Source organism: Prinia subflava, chromosome 22 (assembly GCF_021018805.1).
Source record: "Prinia subflava isolate CZ2003 ecotype Zambia chromosome 22, Cam_Psub_1.2, whole genome shotgun sequence".
Taxonomy (NCBI): Eukaryota; Metazoa; Chordata; class Aves; order Passeriformes; family Cisticolidae; genus Prinia; species Prinia subflava.
In genome coordinates, this window is record NC_086268.1 from 5556770 (window position 1) to 5572888 (window position 16119).

Consider the following 16119-nt stretch of genomic DNA (forward strand, 5'->3'; position numbering starts at 1 on the left):
TCCAGCCAGGACCTGTTTCCTACTGGGTTTAGGGGAGATGAACTCCCACCAGTGTGATTGTGAAGGGGCCTTTAAATGACAGAGCAGCCAAAGTTCAGTGAGCAGGCCTTTAATACAACTTCAACATACAAAATACTGTACAGTAAAAAGACAGGACTAGAAAACTAGAGCTTCCAGTAAAAAAAAAAAGCTCAAGTTTCATTTTTTAATTGAAATACAGAATATAAAAGCACTAGGTATGAAGTTAGAGAGGCTGCAGCTCCCTCAGGGACACCGCGCTCCACAGGCACATGCAGCCCCAGTAAAACCACAATTACTATGTTAGACCAGGTGTTCATCCGTGGAGGCTCTGTCCTGGCCTCTTCCCTGCCAGAAGGGTCCTGCCTCGGTGCTGACAGCAGTGGGACAGTGGTGGGCTCCAGCCTCCCTGAGGGCTGCGTGCCATGGCTCAGGGGCTGTCCCAGGAGCCCCTGCCACGGCTCAGGGGCTGGGCAGGGCTGAGGCTCAGGAGCTGCATCCTGTGTGGAAGCAAAGGCTGAAAAAACCTGCCGAGACTCCAGGGAGCAACACAGGGTGAAGCCTGGGCTCCAGAGAGCCTTCCTTACCTTTCACCTCAGTGTGGGCACCTGCAGAGCCGTTCAGCTGCTGCCCCTCCTTGGGCACACCTGGGGCAGAGCAGAGAGCAGTGTCGGGGGAGAGCCAGCTGCCCACGTTGTGGTTTCACACAGCCTTTCCTGGCTGGGTTAACCCTCAGAATACCTGCCAGCAAGGCTCTGGCCAGTGAACCCACTTTCCCCCACTTTTATGATTTATTTGTGATACCTATAGTATAAAAGCATTGGCTTGGGCTGAGCAGCACAAGGGTCAGTGAGACTAAATATCCCTTCACTAAAAAGGGAACAGCTTCACATGAAAAACAAAGTTTGCAGGCGTGGGAGGCAGCACAGCTGTTTAAACTGTTAAAACACAGTGATTTCAAAAAAGTAACCTGCAAATCCAGCTACACTTAGAGACATGTTTGCTTTTTTTATAAAAAAGGGCTTCAGGAATCTCTGTGTAGCACAGAGAACAGGTGCTGCTAACCCTGTCTGCTCTGCATGGACAGCCAGGGGTCCCCAGCCCCGTACCTGTGCGGCCCCGCATGGCGATCTCGCTTGTCAGCCGCTCGAAGTACTCGGGCAGGTCAGCGTATTCGTCTCCGTAGGAAATCACTTTGATCCCTTTGTCCAGCATGTTCTCACGGAGCTTCTTGAACTCGTCCACATCCCCCCTCCGCACCAGCATGAAGTGCTCCAGGTCTGACTTGTGCTTGACAGCCTCTAAAAACAGGGCCTGAAACGTGGTGTCATCAACTGTCCAACCACAGCCCAAGAAGAGGAAGGACTTATTTTCATACAGCTTCTGAATCTCTCGCTTTAAGAAAGGGAAAGATGTTCTCGGTCAAGGTGAGCTTCATCCTCACAAGACACAGCACCTGCCCTATCCCTGGGGAGGCTCTGCAGCAATGCCATCCTTCAGCAAGTGTGGGAAGTGTTCCAGCACCTCATCGGGCTAGGGAATTCACCCCTTCTATTTTCCACATCTAATGGATTCTCCCCCACCCTCTGTGAAGCTCAGACTGAACCCCGGCGGGAGCTGTGGCTCACCATGACCTCGGTGTTGCGCAGCACGTTCTGGTATCCGGCCGGGTGCAGGACGATGCCGCTGGGGTTGGTGTAGACGCCGTGGATGTGCAGGACACTGAGCTTCCTCTTCTCTTGTGCCCACTCCAGCACCTGCACAACACAAACCCGGGGAGATTGTCACACTGGCCACCACAGCACTGCTATATGTAACATCTGGGGAAGCATTCCAAAGAGAGTGCTTCCTCCTCATCTTCTCTCCAACAGCCTCTACACCATGGCCTGCAGCCACAGCCTGTGTAAAAAGGTGGTGCCTGTGGTGCTTGTTTGGGTCAACACTTCAGCTGACTGGTGAATGTGATGAGAAGACTGAATCAAAATGCCAAATTGACCAGAAAAAGGGGAACAAGCTACAAATCCTATGTCAGTATGTTCCTCAAGCCTACTGAGTTTTATTTTGAGGCCCCTACTGGCTCTGAGGGAGTCACCAGCTGAGCTGACCTCCATTTCAGACAGCTGCTTCTGAGGCTCTCGGTTTACTCCTGCAGACCTCAGCTCGTTTAAGCTTGCAATAATTAGAATGCTTATTTGTAACACTTTAAGTACTTCCAGCTACGTAGATTAAGAGGTCACACAGGAAACGTGAAGCACAGAAATGAGAACGAAAAGAGAGTGAGGACTGCACAGGACACACACATGGGGGGTGTTTAACATGCAAACAGAAGGATGAGATGCTCCCCACCAGCAAAACCCACAATGGAGAGATGAGGTGGGCAGGTGCAAAGAACTCAGGGTTTCACAGCCTGACTGGGGCAGGAGGGGGATGTTTGCATGAAGAGAGTGCAGCAGGAGGAGCCATTCCAGCTACTAAAGGAAGAGGACACGGGACAAGAGGGGAGCCTCAAAGGCTGCAGCCCTGAATGGCCACCACAAAAAAGCACTTTGCAGCACCTTATAAAAAGTTCAGCTTTGCATCTTGTGTGGAGTTTCCCATATTGGTTAGAAACATCAACCCGAGCCTTATGTGGAAGCAAGGCCAAGCCAGAAGTTTCAAGGACAGAGATCAAAGGAATAGCAGGCTTAAGGACTCCTCCTGAGCACTGGATGGCAGCCAGCAAAGCAGTGTTCCAGAAAGGAGCGTTCCCTCATTCCTCAGCTTGCTGCCCCGGACAGTCAGAGCCTCTGCCTGCAGCTTGTCTGCCACCACTTAAACTACTACAGTCAGTACAATGTCCTCAGGCAGCATGAGACCACATCCTGCACCCCACAGTCCCTGACAAAAGAAATAATCATCCTTTACCTTCTTTTCATCAGTCAGGTCAAGAGACTCAAGATGCTTCCCCTGGTGTGCTGCGTACAGCTCCAGCAGGTTATCAAAGTTTGTGGTTAACACAAGGGCCCCGTTTTCCATCAAGTGAAGCACAGACTGAAGCAGCTGCTTCCCAGAATCTTCCATTTTGGATTCCAGGTCATCAAACACCTCATACAAACAGTCCTTGAAAAAGGTTGAGCGAACATTGCTTGTGCGCTGAGAAGGGGAGACAGACTGAGATCAGAGCCCAGACCTTAACACCTCATGCCAAATGACTCCATGAAAAACTATCCACATTTCCCCAACACCCTGCAAAGCTCTGGGTCCTTGCAGGGCAAACACAGAGCCCTGGCTGCACTAGTTTGGGTGCTCTGCTTCAGCAGAGTCATAGGATCACAGAATCCCAGACTGGTTTGGGTGGGGAAGGCCCTTAAAGCCCACTCTGTGCCCTGGACAGGAACACTCCAAACCCCTCCAGCCTGGCCTTGAACACTCCCAGGGATGGGGCAGCCACAGCTTCTCTGGGCAATCTCACCGCCCTCACAGGCAACAATTCCTTCCCAATATCCCATCTAACCCTGCCCTCTGGCAGTAGGAAGTCATTCCCTCTTGTCCTGTCACCCCAGGCCTTTGTCCACAGTCTCTCTCCATCTTTCTTGTCAGCTCCCTTCAGGTACTGGACGGCCACAATTAGGTCACCCCTGAAGCCCTCTTCTCCAGGTTTAACAATCCCAGTTCTCTCAGCCCTTCCTCACAGGAATGTGCTCCATCCCTCTGATCATCTTGGTCCAGGTGAAATACCTAAACCCCACATCTGCAGCAGGGTTATCTCTAAGGCACCTGGCACAGTAACTGCACTGGGGTTCCCTGTACACAGAGAAATTGTTGGGGTGGGGGCTCCATTGCTGGAGAACCAAATCTGGCTATTTCCAAAAAGCCAAATCCTACACTCAGGGCAGGTACAAGCTCACTGACCGGAGACAGCTTCTGAATAAGGTCATGGGCAACATGAACCAGGTTCTTGTCCTCATGAAGACACTTCTGGAACCGTTTGCTCTCTTCATCTTCCAGGAGATCAAAGTCAATAGCAGCATCCAGAAGGGCCTGAATCAGCCCCTTCCAGGACTTCAGCGCTGGGACCTGGGGAGCAACTGCAGCACTAATTCCTGTCCCAATCACCAAAACAAGTTCCCGAGGCTTCTTGGTTTTGAGGCTTGGCAACAGCTTCCTGCAAAAGGAGCAAGGAGCACAGCTGGTACCACCATGAGTGGAAGGGTGTCTGGAGCGGTGGAATATGCAAACTGAGGGAGATGGAGGTACCCTGTGCCTAAATTTTGAATCAAATATCCATTGGGGCTCTCTGATAAAGAGCATGAGAGGAGCAGCTTGGTATCCTTACAAGACAGCAGGCAGCTGCATGGATCAGCAGCACAAATGCTCCCAATACAAGGTCCATAATTACAACATTTTTGGGAATCAAATTTGTTGCCAGGATGGTTACTGGGGAAGTCAGTGATGCCCTGGGGTGCTTCTGCAGCAAAGCTAAACCACTAAAAATTTGGAATAAGGGAAGTCTATTAATAAAAGTTACCTGGAAGGCTGGAGGGCATGGGACAGGTGTGGTGAGCACTAGAGAATGAGACACACACACGCTCTATGTCCAGAGACAAAACGTGTGTTGGATCCCATGCAGGTCGGAAATGTGATCTGGTTTAAACAAGGTGCAGAACAGGGGCCTGGAAACAACAGCTCCATTTATCCAGCACAGAGAAAAGCAAGGGAAGGCTTCCTCCTGGCTCTGCCCTGGAGAGCCCAGCCCCAGTTTGCTGAGGAACTCCCTCAGCTCTACCAGCAATCCCTCCCCTGTGATGCCTGCAATTCCAGCAGGAATGCTCCAGGCCAATCTTTTGGAATATCCCAGATGATACAGAGTCACATGAAAGGGCTGCAGGGCTGTATTCTCCTTATTCCTCCTCCCCTCCTCCCTGTTTTCCTGGCTTTACACCTGCACAGTGCTTTTAAACTTGACCTTTATCATTTATTAAGCACATGTGCTGCTTCTTGCCTTGCCTTGCCTTGCCTGGTGTCCAGCTGCTTTCTGCAGCAGGGACCTGCTGCAGCTTCCCAGGATGGGAGCAGCAGCCCAGGGAAGCAGCTTGTATGGAAGAAATGGGCTTTATCAGCAAACACGTGATATTTAGTGAGAAGGGGAGAAGAAACCAACACCACACAGATGGAACTGTGCCTTCCCTCAGCTCCTGCCTATGAAAACAGACTTGTTAACCCTTTCCTCCAGGAGGGCTTGACTGTTACTGCTGATAAACAGGGTTTAATTTGAGGAATACAAGCCTGTGTGAAGAATAAATTAGTATTCATGCTATTGAGCTAGTATGAAAACACTATTGGAAATACAGGGACTGAAATCCAAAATAATAACAAATACCCAAGTCTTAATGTCCTGCATACCTGAAAGAGGCATTCTACCCCTACTGATAAATGAACTTGTTTCTACCCTGATATCCTGAGCAAGGAAAAAAAATCATCTTCCAGTGTCTTTTCTGCACATTCCAGGGTCACTGATCAACCTCGAGACCACACAGAAATATCCTGCAGCCCTCCAGAACTTGCAAATAAATCAAATTAGCAGGAGACAACCCCCCAGATAAATTAGCTGCTTGTTCACAAGAACTTTGGAGCTTGCACCAGCCAGTCTCAGTCTCCAACAGATAGAATTATCCATCAGTCAGGTCCTCAATCACAAAACTGTAAGAACACCTATTTCTAAGCACAAGGAGCCTCAGAGTGAATTATTCAGCCTTTACATGCAGTTCAATCATACTAATCTGAGTATCCAACTCAAGCAAAAGAGCACAACCACCATGTCCGACCTGACACTGCGAGGGCACAGGACCATGGAGACAGGACAGTAAAATAAATACAGCTTTGAGTGTGACCCCATCCCCTGGCTGAGGATTAAAACCCCAGAAAAGGACATGCTGGGTGTGAAGGAGTTTGTTGCACAAACAGCAGGGAAGCCCAGGGCATGGCCAGAAGCCAGCGCGGGGTTCTTGGATCAGGAAGCGAAACAGCTGCGGTCGCCAGGGGTCACAATCCTTAAAGAACAATGCGAGGCACAGGAAAAGGCTCCTGTTAGAACAAATTCACTGGAGTATAAATAAATTTACCTGGGCTTTTTTGCAGGTGGCATTCCATCTTCCAATAATGTTTCCTTGCCCAGGCTCACCGTAGAAGCCATCCAGTTTCTACAGTAGACAAATCACCACAAGCGAAGTCACTGCACATGGACAACACCACCTGGACAACAAGGTTTTACAGAACCAGCTTTGCACAGGTGGATAAACACCAGGTTTGTTATCATTCCAAGATCACCTCTGGGCTGGGAATTGCATGTTTTTGTCGCTGAACTTTGCCCCACAGTCTCATCCACTTCCTTAACCTCTTTTATCATAAAATCCTTGGCTGTTTTGCCCAGGTGTGATTGCCTCAGCAAAACACACTTGGCCAGACCCTTCATTTCACCTCAGCTGCTCATTTTCCCAGTGAGCTGGATCTTGGAGCAGCCTCACCCCTTCCTGACAAGGCCTGTAGCAAACTTGCTGCTCGGGAAACAGTGGGAGGGAAGAGAAGACAAAGAGATTTTTGTTGGCTCCAAAAAGCCACGGAAAGCATTTCATTCCCTGGTGATGAGAGCAGGGTTTCCCAGCCCGCCATATGTCTGCAAGCACTGGGAAATGACCTTAGAGCCCACGGAAAGGAAGTGCAGTTTGAGAACTCTTTCAACAGCCCATGACATAAAATACAAAAGCTCTGCCAGCACGCAGTCCTCTCCCACTCCGCTTCTCCCAAATAAGTCTATGAAAAGGGAATGAAAATGAACACAACTGCTCACCCTCCTCTGCAAATGAACACAACTGTTCACCCTCCTCTGCTTTTTCCTTGCCAATTGTAATGAAGAGTCCAGCAAAAACTGTGTTAGACAAGGGCTTTTGGCCAGAGGAAATGCTGAGGAAGAGCTGCTGACCCAAAATCACAGTTTTTGCAGGTTTTTCCATCTCAGGGAGATCTGAGGGTTTGTTCTAGAGTTGAGATGCTGCGATTGCTCCCTGGCAGCAGAGCAGGAGACAATGGGCAGGTCTCTCCAGGTAGGACACCTCAGCTGTGCTGCAAGTGTTGCCATGGATCATGTGAGAAATCAGGCAGTATTCTAGGAAATCACCACCTTTCAGTGCTGGGTGAAGAGCGCAGGGCAAAGTGACACGCTCAGATACACCGTGTGTGCAGCCTTTACCTCCTGACCTCTTATGAAAACTTTATACAATGGCATTATGGAACGGTTTGGGTCGGACAGAACCTTAAAGCTCATGTCATTCCACCCCTCTGCCATAGGCAGGGACACTTTCCACCACGCCAGGCTGCTCAGTAATAAATCATTGTAACAACAGTAGAACACCTCAGAGAGCTGGGTTTCACCACCCACCTCCTGAAACATTACTGAGCACGTGCTGCTCATGACTTGAAATAATCACCTTTTTATCTTACTGGGCCTTACTGTAGGCCCCAGATTTTGGATAAAAGTGTCAAAGGCCTTTAGCAAGTGAGGAATCTCGTGGTTTCCCCCCTCCGTGCATGCCAGGCAGGGCTCCTCCATCACACAGTCTTGTGAATGTTGTACTCTGTATTTTTCCAACCCACACTGAGCCCAGGAGCACTTCAGTGCTGTTCTGACAATGAATCTCTTCAGCCTCATCAGCCCTGAGCATATGCAACCTGTTAGGCTTCCTGGTGAACTATTTTGGGGGGGTTAAACCTCCAAAGACCACAGTAGGGCCTCTCAGGAAGATAGCAGGACCTGCTGGACACAGGATCTGTCAGATCCACCATCAAATCCCTGCTGAGTGAATGCAGTCAGGATAAAGGGGGGGAAAAGCCCCTCTCTTTCCTTCCCAGGAGGCTCCCATCTCTTCTTTTAGATTAGCTGATTTTTCTGGAAGGACAGGCTGCTTCCACAAAGCCAGCCAGATTTTATTTAGTGGTGCAAAGATGCTTTAGATGAGCTAGGGACTAACAATAGATAACTGGAGTGTTTCAGAGGGAAGTTTCAGCTCCTGCTGGTGTTGGGTCTACCCTTGGCCCCTCTGCAGCAGCAGAGCTACAGCTGAAGGTAAATTCTTCCTCACTTTCTATACTAGATATAATTTAAGCTTATATTATCTTTGCATTGTGAATCACCAGCTGAGCCTCGAATATGGAGGCTGTTTGTAAGCTCCCATCTAGGAGCTCCCTGTTTGCTTCCAGCTGCCTCAGCACTGCTCCCATCTCACTCTGCACATTCCCATGCTATTAACAGCAGGAATGGAGCCATCAAATCAATTTTAAGTGCCTCTAAATGACATTTCAGAAGTAATTTTAAATTTAGGATAAAACACCTTTTGGAATTATAATCACCTTGTAAGGTTTTCTCATACAATGATCTTCAACCTTCAGGTCTATTATTTAGTGCAGAGAGCCATAAAGGAACAAAACCCCCATTATAAATACAGTCTAGTTCCAAAAAAGTTATTATTGGTCTTAAAAAGAATTCATGAGGATTCAGCCAAGAAATAGAAACGTCTGGTTTTCAGTCCTGGAGAGAAGCTTTGCTCCCTAGGGGGATGGATCATGCTGGCACAGCTGAGGTAGCCAAAATTAAGTGGAATTACCTCAGAGCATGACACTGCCACAGGAAAAAAAACCACACCAGGTACTGCAGGCTCCCCCTGGGAAGACAGGTGCCATGAAGGAGAGGGAGGCACAGGCATTTACAAGATAAGAGTCTCTCCAGCCCTCTTCAGACATTGGGAACTTTCCAGCTATTTAGACCACAGGGAGTTGAAGATTGTAAACACAACACTCCATGGATTCCTGGCTCAGCTGCCCCGTTCCCCTGTTCCCAGCCTTGTTCCCAGCACTTTTATCAAGGTTAGTAAGAGACTCCCTGTGTGGGATTGCTGCATTCTCTTTCTCTCTCCACATCACAGAAATCCCTTAATTCATCCTAAAGTCTTCTAGACTTCAGTTTTAAACTGTGCCCAAGTCACCAAAACTGGATAAACCCAACCACAGCAATCCCCTGTGTGACACAGACATATCCAGCTGCAGAAATGTTGGAAATACGAAGGTGTATCCCAGGTAAAAGCAAACACCTGAACACCCCATGTGTCAAACGAAGGCCGAGGTTCACACAGGGTGTGTATTTACAAAAACCTCTCTGCAGCTCTGCAAAACACAACCACGGCCACACAGCCAACACCAGAGCCCAACCTGCAGAACCAAAATGGGGAATTAATGGAACATCTTCTCCTCCAAGTCATGGAGAAGTTGCTGCTGACACCATCTCCATGCTCAGCACCCAACACACAACTAAAGCTACACTTGGATGTTTAAAATTGAAGCCAAGTGATCCAGCCCCATGCTGGAAGACAGGGTCCTCCAGAAGAGCCCCCAGAAATTCCCAAAAGAAACAGGTACAAACATACTGCTCATCCATCATTTTTAGCTTCGAGTGCTGAGAACTGCCACCAGCAAGGATGTAATTCCCCGCCTATTTTTCAGTTCAGCGACTTTAAGGCATTGTGATAAGATAGTTTAAAAGCCGCTATGTCTCAGCTAAAAGTTGAGCAGTCTGGCCAATTCCCAAGCCTCTCCCTCCATGTGGAAACTACACTGGAGCTGGATCAAACCCATCCTAGAAACACACAGGCTCCAGGGACAATGGGACCGAGGACAAACCCTGCTCCTGTCCAAGCCACAAAACCACAGGATTCAGCCTCCTTGGATGTGAATCAAAACACACCAGAGGTTTTTATTCAACGCTGTAATTCTCCACGTGCTTCCCAATGGCTCCATGAGCAAGGAGAGGGTGACACAGCAAAGCCTGCCTGAGCTCTGTATCCCACAGACCCCCACAGAAGCACGCTGGCATTCCAGGACTGACTCTGGAAAGGGAAGCAGGGAGGGGGGGTCGCACCTTCGGGGTTGCTCGAGCCCTTACCTGTCCTCTCCGTTGTGCCCTCCTCGCTAAACCTGCAGGAAAAGCAACAACACGGGGATTCAGCAGGCGGGGAGGACACCGAGGATCCTTTCCCAGGGGGAACCATCAATAAAAAGGAGCTTTTATAGAGGGCTTTGGCGCGGCGGGGCGAGTTACAGCCGAGCCGCCCGCCGCCGCCAGAGGCTTCCCGGCCCCCCGGCTCACCCCCGGCCCCGCCGGTCTCCTCCGCTCCCCTCAGGCCGCTGCGTCCCCTCAGGCCGGCGGCCATGGGACCCCCCCATTATGGCGGCCCCCGTCGCTATGGCAACAGCTTCACCACCCCCCGCTGTCTCCATGGCAACCGCGCCCTGCCCGCCCCCCGCCCCCGCGCGCCCCGCACGCACCTGGCGCCGCGCGCGCGGCCCCATTGAGGAGACGCCGCCGCGCCGCGCGCAGCCGCCTCGCGCCCGGCCACGCCCCGCCCCGTGCGACGCTTGGCCACGCCTCCTCCCGCCCCGCCCCGTCATTGGCTCCCAGCGGAAGAGGCGGGGCCAGGCGTGGGAACGCGGCGCGGCTCTCGCGGCGCTTTGCGAAGCTCTAAAGCGGGTGCGCGCATGCGTGGCGCAGTGGCGGGCTGAGAGCGGCGCCGAGCGGGTTCGTGTGCCCGAGCCGGGGCTGCGCCGGGCCTGGCGGGGTCTTCCTTCCCCCGTGCCCCCCCTACCCCTCTGGGGCCTCTGCTCCGCCAGCTGCCGCTGACTGGGTTCGTGTATGTGTGACCGCTTCTCCAGCCCTATGAGGTATATGCGGTGCCTGGGCCTGGACGGCCGCTATGATGCCTTCAAGCATCTGTGTGGCAGAATTTGGGTGTATTTAGAGCTTATCAGGAGAAAAACTATTCTGTGTGGGAGCTGCACACTGTTTTGTACTGGCTCCGTAAATGAAGCATTCATGGTGCTTTTAGGGACAAAATTAGTCTTACTTTCTCACCAGAACCACCTTTGATCCTGCCTAGCAGCACCTGGTCTTCACCGTTTCTTAAATCCACAGGCAATTCTGTAAACCACAGGCTCCTCGTGATGACCAGCCTGAAACTCCTGCTGCAGGAATTTCAGTGTAGTGCTGCTGCTGGTGGGTCAAGGCACGTTGTGAATAGAGCTGTGCCTGCTTAGTTACTCCTTTAATAATGATTATATTATTTCTGAGGTAGGGTGAAATCCAGAGGGTGCTGTCTCTTGGGGTTTAGAGTTTAGGTTTTGAGAATGCAGCGAACCCAAACACCCCTTGCTCAGGTTCCCTCGCTGAGGCGGCTCTGGGGTTTCCAGGTGGGGTGACTCACACAGGCAGGTGACTCCCCCTCCTCTGGGTCCTGTCCTCGGGTGGGGAGTTGATTTTTGGGGTGGTGGCAGCAGTGCCAGGGCAGGGACTAATGCAAAACAGATCCCCGTGGGATGAGTGGTGCCGGGCCTATGACTGGTGGTAGTCTGTGTGTTCCTGTGGGGCTCAGCACCACTCAGCCTTGGGCTTTTTCCTTTGGGATTTGGCCACCAAGGGGCCCACTGGTGTCCCCTGCTTAGTGGAGAGAAAGGCAGCTGAGGTGGTGGCAGGAGGTAGGGAGGAGCCTAGAGTCTCTCAGGGAATTTATTGTGGGTTTGGGCAGAGGCTTCCCAGGTTCCTTGCTCTTAGCACCGTGTTTGAGGGTGGGCTGGGGACCCTGCAGGAGGATCCTGCCTGCTGCTGCACCCCCAGGGTGCCTCCTAGGGCTCATAGATGGACTGGCTGGTGAAATCCTTGGGGATGGGGTGGTGTTTATGGCAAAGGGGAAAGGCCATCAGGGAGCCCCCCCCATTTCACCTGGTTTTATGGTGCTGTGCCCTGGTATGTTGTTTTGCTGAAAGTGGTGGGTGAGTAGACATGGGAATACCTGTGGAAGCCACAGCCAGGTGGTGGCATGGAGGGAACAATCAGTGTCCAACAGGAGCTCTTCAAACACCTGTGGGACACAGTGGTGGTGTAGCCATGGGGTTCCCAAAAGCCTGATGGGTGTTGGGGGATCTCCTGACCTTCTGTCCTTCCCAGGAGACTCGAAGGTCCCTGGGGGTGAGCAAGCAAACAGCAGTGTGCTGAACAAGGAGGTGGATTCAGCCCTGGGGCACAGCTGGGTCATGGTGGCATTGATGAAAGGGTGTCTTGACTAGCCCTGGCATGGGGTGTTGAGGTTAAATGGGGTGTGGGGGATATTTTAGGGGGTCAGAACACATGGGACTTTTCCCTGAGGAAAACACTTCCCTTCAGACATGGAGGTGTGGGGGTTGTTGTCCCAGTCAGCTTGCAAGCAGATGGGGGACACCAGGGTTGTGTTGTGGGGGCAGGTGCTGCAGTCCTGAAGTTGGTGTGATGGGCACTGGGCATGGGCCACCCTTTCATGAACATGTTGAGTTAGGTGAGCACAGCCATCCGCCAAGGCCAGGCCTTCAAAGGCCAGTGCTTGGAGCAACCTGGACTACTGGAAGGTGTCCCTGCCCATGGCAGGGACTTGGAGCAAGATGATCTTTAAGGTCCTTTCCAACTCAAACTATTCTGGGATTCTGTGATTCTCCCTTCTGGGGTAGAGGTGAGGACCCACCTTGGTGGGTGCTAGCTCAGCTCCTGCAGGTTGGAGACCCCCAGCTGGAGCTGTGGTACTGTGCACAGTGGGAGTGTGATGGCCACCACTCCACTTCAGGGTTAACAGCGAGGGAGATGCTGACCCAGCTTTGTACTCTGGTCCACCCTGGGCTCACTCTGGAGATGCTCCTGTGTGGGTGCCAGGGACAGCTGCTCTGGGCATCTGAGGTCAAGGGGCTTTGTTGTTATCCAGGGTGAGGACTCAGGTGAGAGAGGGAGGGACACATTCAGCACTAGGGCTGGACCCCCAGGCCCCCACCTCCTGGTGGGACACCTCCTGGATCACCTCCACTCTGTGCTGGGCCACCAGCTTGGCCATGGTGACACTGCAGCAGCAGGTGGAGGGCTTAGTGTCCACATCAGAGGTCCTGGCATTGTCCCCTAGACAGGGGAGAGATGGAGAAATCTCCAGTGCTAGGAACAGCCTGTCAGGGAGCTGGATGGGCATGCAGGCCCTGGAGACCCCCCAGATTCCTGGGGGATGGAACCAGGACTCACCTGGAGCTCATCTCTCACAGGGCATTGAGGAGGAACTGCCAGGCTTTGGGAGGTCGAGGATAATGAGATGAAGGCAGTGTCAGTTGTTGGCCACCACCAGGGGAATGAGACCTGGGAAAGGAAATACAGGAGGGATTTTGGGGTGAAAAAATCACTTGTTTGGTAAAAGTAACTTGTAAAATAAGTGTGAGTGGCAAACATGCACCTGTCAGTATTTAGTCAGGAAACCAGGGAGGAAAACAGATCAGGGTGCTGGTGAGGGCTGGGCACTCTGGCACCCAGGCAGTGACGACATATGGCGGATGTGGGAGGAGGCCCTCGGGAGGGCTTGGCTTCCTGTCCCTGGAGTCCCAGCCCATTTACCCGGCCTGGGCTTTCACATTCCCTGGCACAGGCTGGAGGTGCTGGGGGCACCTGGGTGTTTGGGGAGCTCCTCCACTCTGTCCCTGGGGAGGCAGGTGGATGTCCCTGCCCTCATTTCCACCCCAGGGCAGCTTCACTGGGAACCGCTCCTGGATGTGGAAGCTGCAAGGATGGATCAGCCTCGCCATTCACTGCAGATCCCACTAGACTGCAGAGTGAACGTGCTGCATTCTACCTGTCCTTTGCCACCCAGGTAATCCCAGAAGATCTTCCTTTGCCAAACCCAGGGGCTGATGCATCCCCTTCCCTGCTCCGGTGCCGGACTCCTGCATTCCAGGTAAGCATCCCTCCAACTTTCCCCTCCACTGCTCATTGTTCCGGTCACGCTTGAGCTTTTGGCCGTCACTAAGTGGTGACACTTGGGCACTGTGGTTTCCGTGGGCGTGCCAAGGTTTTGCTGGCGTTTCTTGCAGTCCTGTGCTGTTTTTGAAGTAGGGGAAAGGCTTCAGTGTGACTTGGGGTGTTTCATTTCGGAAGGGGTGATGCCAGCAGTGGAAAACAGCAGCTGTTTCCCATGACGCTGTTCCGGGGTGTCTGCAGGGAGTGTCTGGGCTCTCTAAACCACGTTGGGAGCACGATACTGAGGCATGGGATAGTGGGGAACAGACAGGAATGCCAGAGCAGGCAGCACCAAGGATGCACAGCTCTGGGCATCACCCACACTGCCTTTGGTTTGCCAGCACTCTGTCCATCCCTGGTGATCTCAGCTGATTCCCACTTCTCCCCTCCACAGGATCCTTTTACCACTGATGGGAATGAGGGTTTCTCCTCCCCATTCCCTCTCGGCCTTGCTTGGTGCAGGTGTGTATCTCCAGTGGAGAGAGCCAGTAACAGGTAAATATTCCTTCCCAGCACATTTTGGGGAGGCAGATGCAGAAAACCTTGCTGGGTGTGATTTTGGGGCTGTAAGAGAACACCCCAGAGGTGCAGGTCCCTGGAACAGACCACATGGAGCTCCTGGGGCTGAGACCTGCAGTGAAGTGGTTCTTGCTCTGTTTTTTATCCCTCTTTTCTGCTCTCAGGAGAGGTGTCCTGCTGGCAATCGGTGGCTGAGCAGCGTGCTGCCCATTATGGCTAGTGAGTCTAAGAATAAACCCCCTGGCTCTGTCCTCTCCCTCACAGCAGCCCCTCCCCAACACAACACTAAGGTGCCAATGGGCAATGATGCCACAGCATTCAGGTGTCGGTGGCAGCTCAGGTTTTAGGGACCAGGATGGTTTTTGGGGTCAAGGCGAGATCCCACCCACCCTTTTCCATCTGGGGGAACTCTGCAGATTGAATGATGCTGTGCTTGGGAAGTCCAGGGGGTGTCGAGCCCCCTAAAACTCACTGTGGCCTCACTCTGCAGGTTGGTTTAGGCGACTCCTGCAGAAACCCAAGCCCAGCTCAGTGGAGAGCCTCAAGTCCAGCCACTCTGCTTCATCCTCGCCTTCCTCCTCTTCATCCTCTGCCAAGAGCTCCAGCTCTTCTCCTGGCACGAGCTTGGCCACCAGCTCCATCTCCCTGTCGCCTGTGTCAGCACTGGACATCAGCGCCTCAGACAGTCCCCGGTGGGACAAGAGCTACGATGTGTGCATCTGCCACAGCGAGCAGGACATGGAGCTGGTGGAGGAGCTGGTGTCCTACCTGGAGGGCCAACCCGAGAGCTTCCGCTGCTTCCTGCAGCTGCGGGATGCGGTGGCGGGAAGCGCAGTGGTGACAGAGCTGTGTGATGCCGTGCAGAACAGCCACTGCTGGGTCATGCTCATCACCCCCGGCTTCCTGCAGGACCCCTGGTGCAGGTACCAGATGCACCAGGCCTTGGCTGAGGCTCCCATGGCCAATGGACGCACCATCCCAGTGCTGAAGGACGTGGATCGCAAGGATTACCCCAGGGAGCTGCGGAACATCTACTACATCTACATGGCGCTGAAGGAGAAAAGCTTCAGGCAGATCAGAGACACTGTCATGCGCTGTGAGTATCCTGTGGGAGGCTGAGGAAACGTCAGTCCATTGGGGTGAGGACCATAGGAAGGGACTAGATTCTGTAAGTTTATTTAAAGTTGATTTTTAGAGTAATTGTTTGCTAATGGAGCTCATCTGCTCTCTCTGCAGACCTCCAGGAACTGTGCCGGAGTTCCACAAAAAGGATGGAGTAGTGCTGGGAGCAGGCAGATGCATCCCCATGGGCATCACAGAGCTGTTGCCATTGGATCTGGATGTTGGCATGTTCCATTGGACCTTGAGGTCAAACCTGAGCTGCTCAGACCAGACCTGGGAGCCAAGGTTGGGGAATTCCCCACATCCATGAGGGACAGCAGACTGGAGCCCACCATGTCCTGGTGGCCAAAATCTCCTCAGCGGGGACAGCGACGTCTTTCACACAAACACTAAGCTCTGACAACAGGTGGTTCTCCGGGTCACGAGAGCTCTTTACTGCCCTGGCATTCTCTGCCCTGAGAGCTCGAGGACCCCTACTAAGCTGACAAGGCGCCTGCTGGGCTGTGGGCAGGACAAGTTGAGGCAGGCAGTGACTTTGCACGGAATCGTTGCGACTACGAAAATGCAGAAGTTATAAAATTTTGGTGGTT

General features: G+C 52.4%; 2 protein-coding genes across 10 annotated transcripts; one reads left to right on the forward strand and one right to left on the reverse strand.

Annotated features, from left to right (window-relative positions):
- Nucleotides 1-93: 93 nt before the first annotated feature.
- FAM118B (family with sequence similarity 118 member B) lies at nucleotides 94-10482 on the reverse strand. Of its 4 annotated transcripts, none has more exons than XM_063417695.1 (9): nucleotides 10369-10482; nucleotides 9986-10017; nucleotides 6120-6197; nucleotides 3910-4162; nucleotides 2923-3150; nucleotides 1647-1775; nucleotides 1128-1332; nucleotides 606-665; nucleotides 94-535 (listed from the first exon to the last, which is right to left on the reverse strand). In XM_063417695.1, the coding sequence occupies exons 3-9, from the start codon at nucleotides 6188-6190 to the stop codon at nucleotides 192-194; spliced, it is 1290 nt and encodes a 429-aa protein (XP_063273765.1). In that variant the 5' UTR covers nucleotides 6191-6197; nucleotides 9986-10017; nucleotides 10369-10482; the 3' UTR covers nucleotides 94-191. The 4 variants fall into 4 exon arrangements, with proteins under 4 accessions (XP_063273765.1, XP_063273763.1, XP_063273764.1 ...); XM_063417693.1 differs by having other exon boundaries at nucleotides 1128-1413; nucleotides 6120-6249; XM_063417694.1 differs by lacking the exon at nucleotides 10369-10482 and adding an exon at nucleotides 10190-10213 and having other exon boundaries at nucleotides 1128-1413.
- A 58-nt stretch (nucleotides 10483-10540) lies between these two features.
- On the forward strand, nucleotides 10541-16112 carry TIRAP (TIR domain containing adaptor protein). 6 transcript variants are annotated; one of them, XM_063417699.1, is made up of 5 exons: nucleotides 10549-10761; nucleotides 13616-13826; nucleotides 14283-14383; nucleotides 14898-15503; nucleotides 15644-16112. In XM_063417699.1, exons 2-5 carry the CDS (start codon nucleotides 13783-13785, stop codon nucleotides 15685-15687), a joined length of 795 nt encoding a protein of 264 aa, XP_063273769.1. In that variant the 5' UTR covers nucleotides 10549-10761; nucleotides 13616-13782; the 3' UTR covers nucleotides 15688-16112. The 6 variants fall into 6 exon arrangements, 5 of the variants coding, with proteins under 5 accessions (XP_063273769.1, XP_063273772.1, XP_063273770.1 ...); XM_063417702.1 differs by having other exon boundaries at nucleotides 14283-14350; XM_063417700.1 differs by having other exon boundaries at nucleotides 13743-13826.
- The last annotated feature ends 7 nt before the right edge of the window (nucleotides 16113-16119 follow it).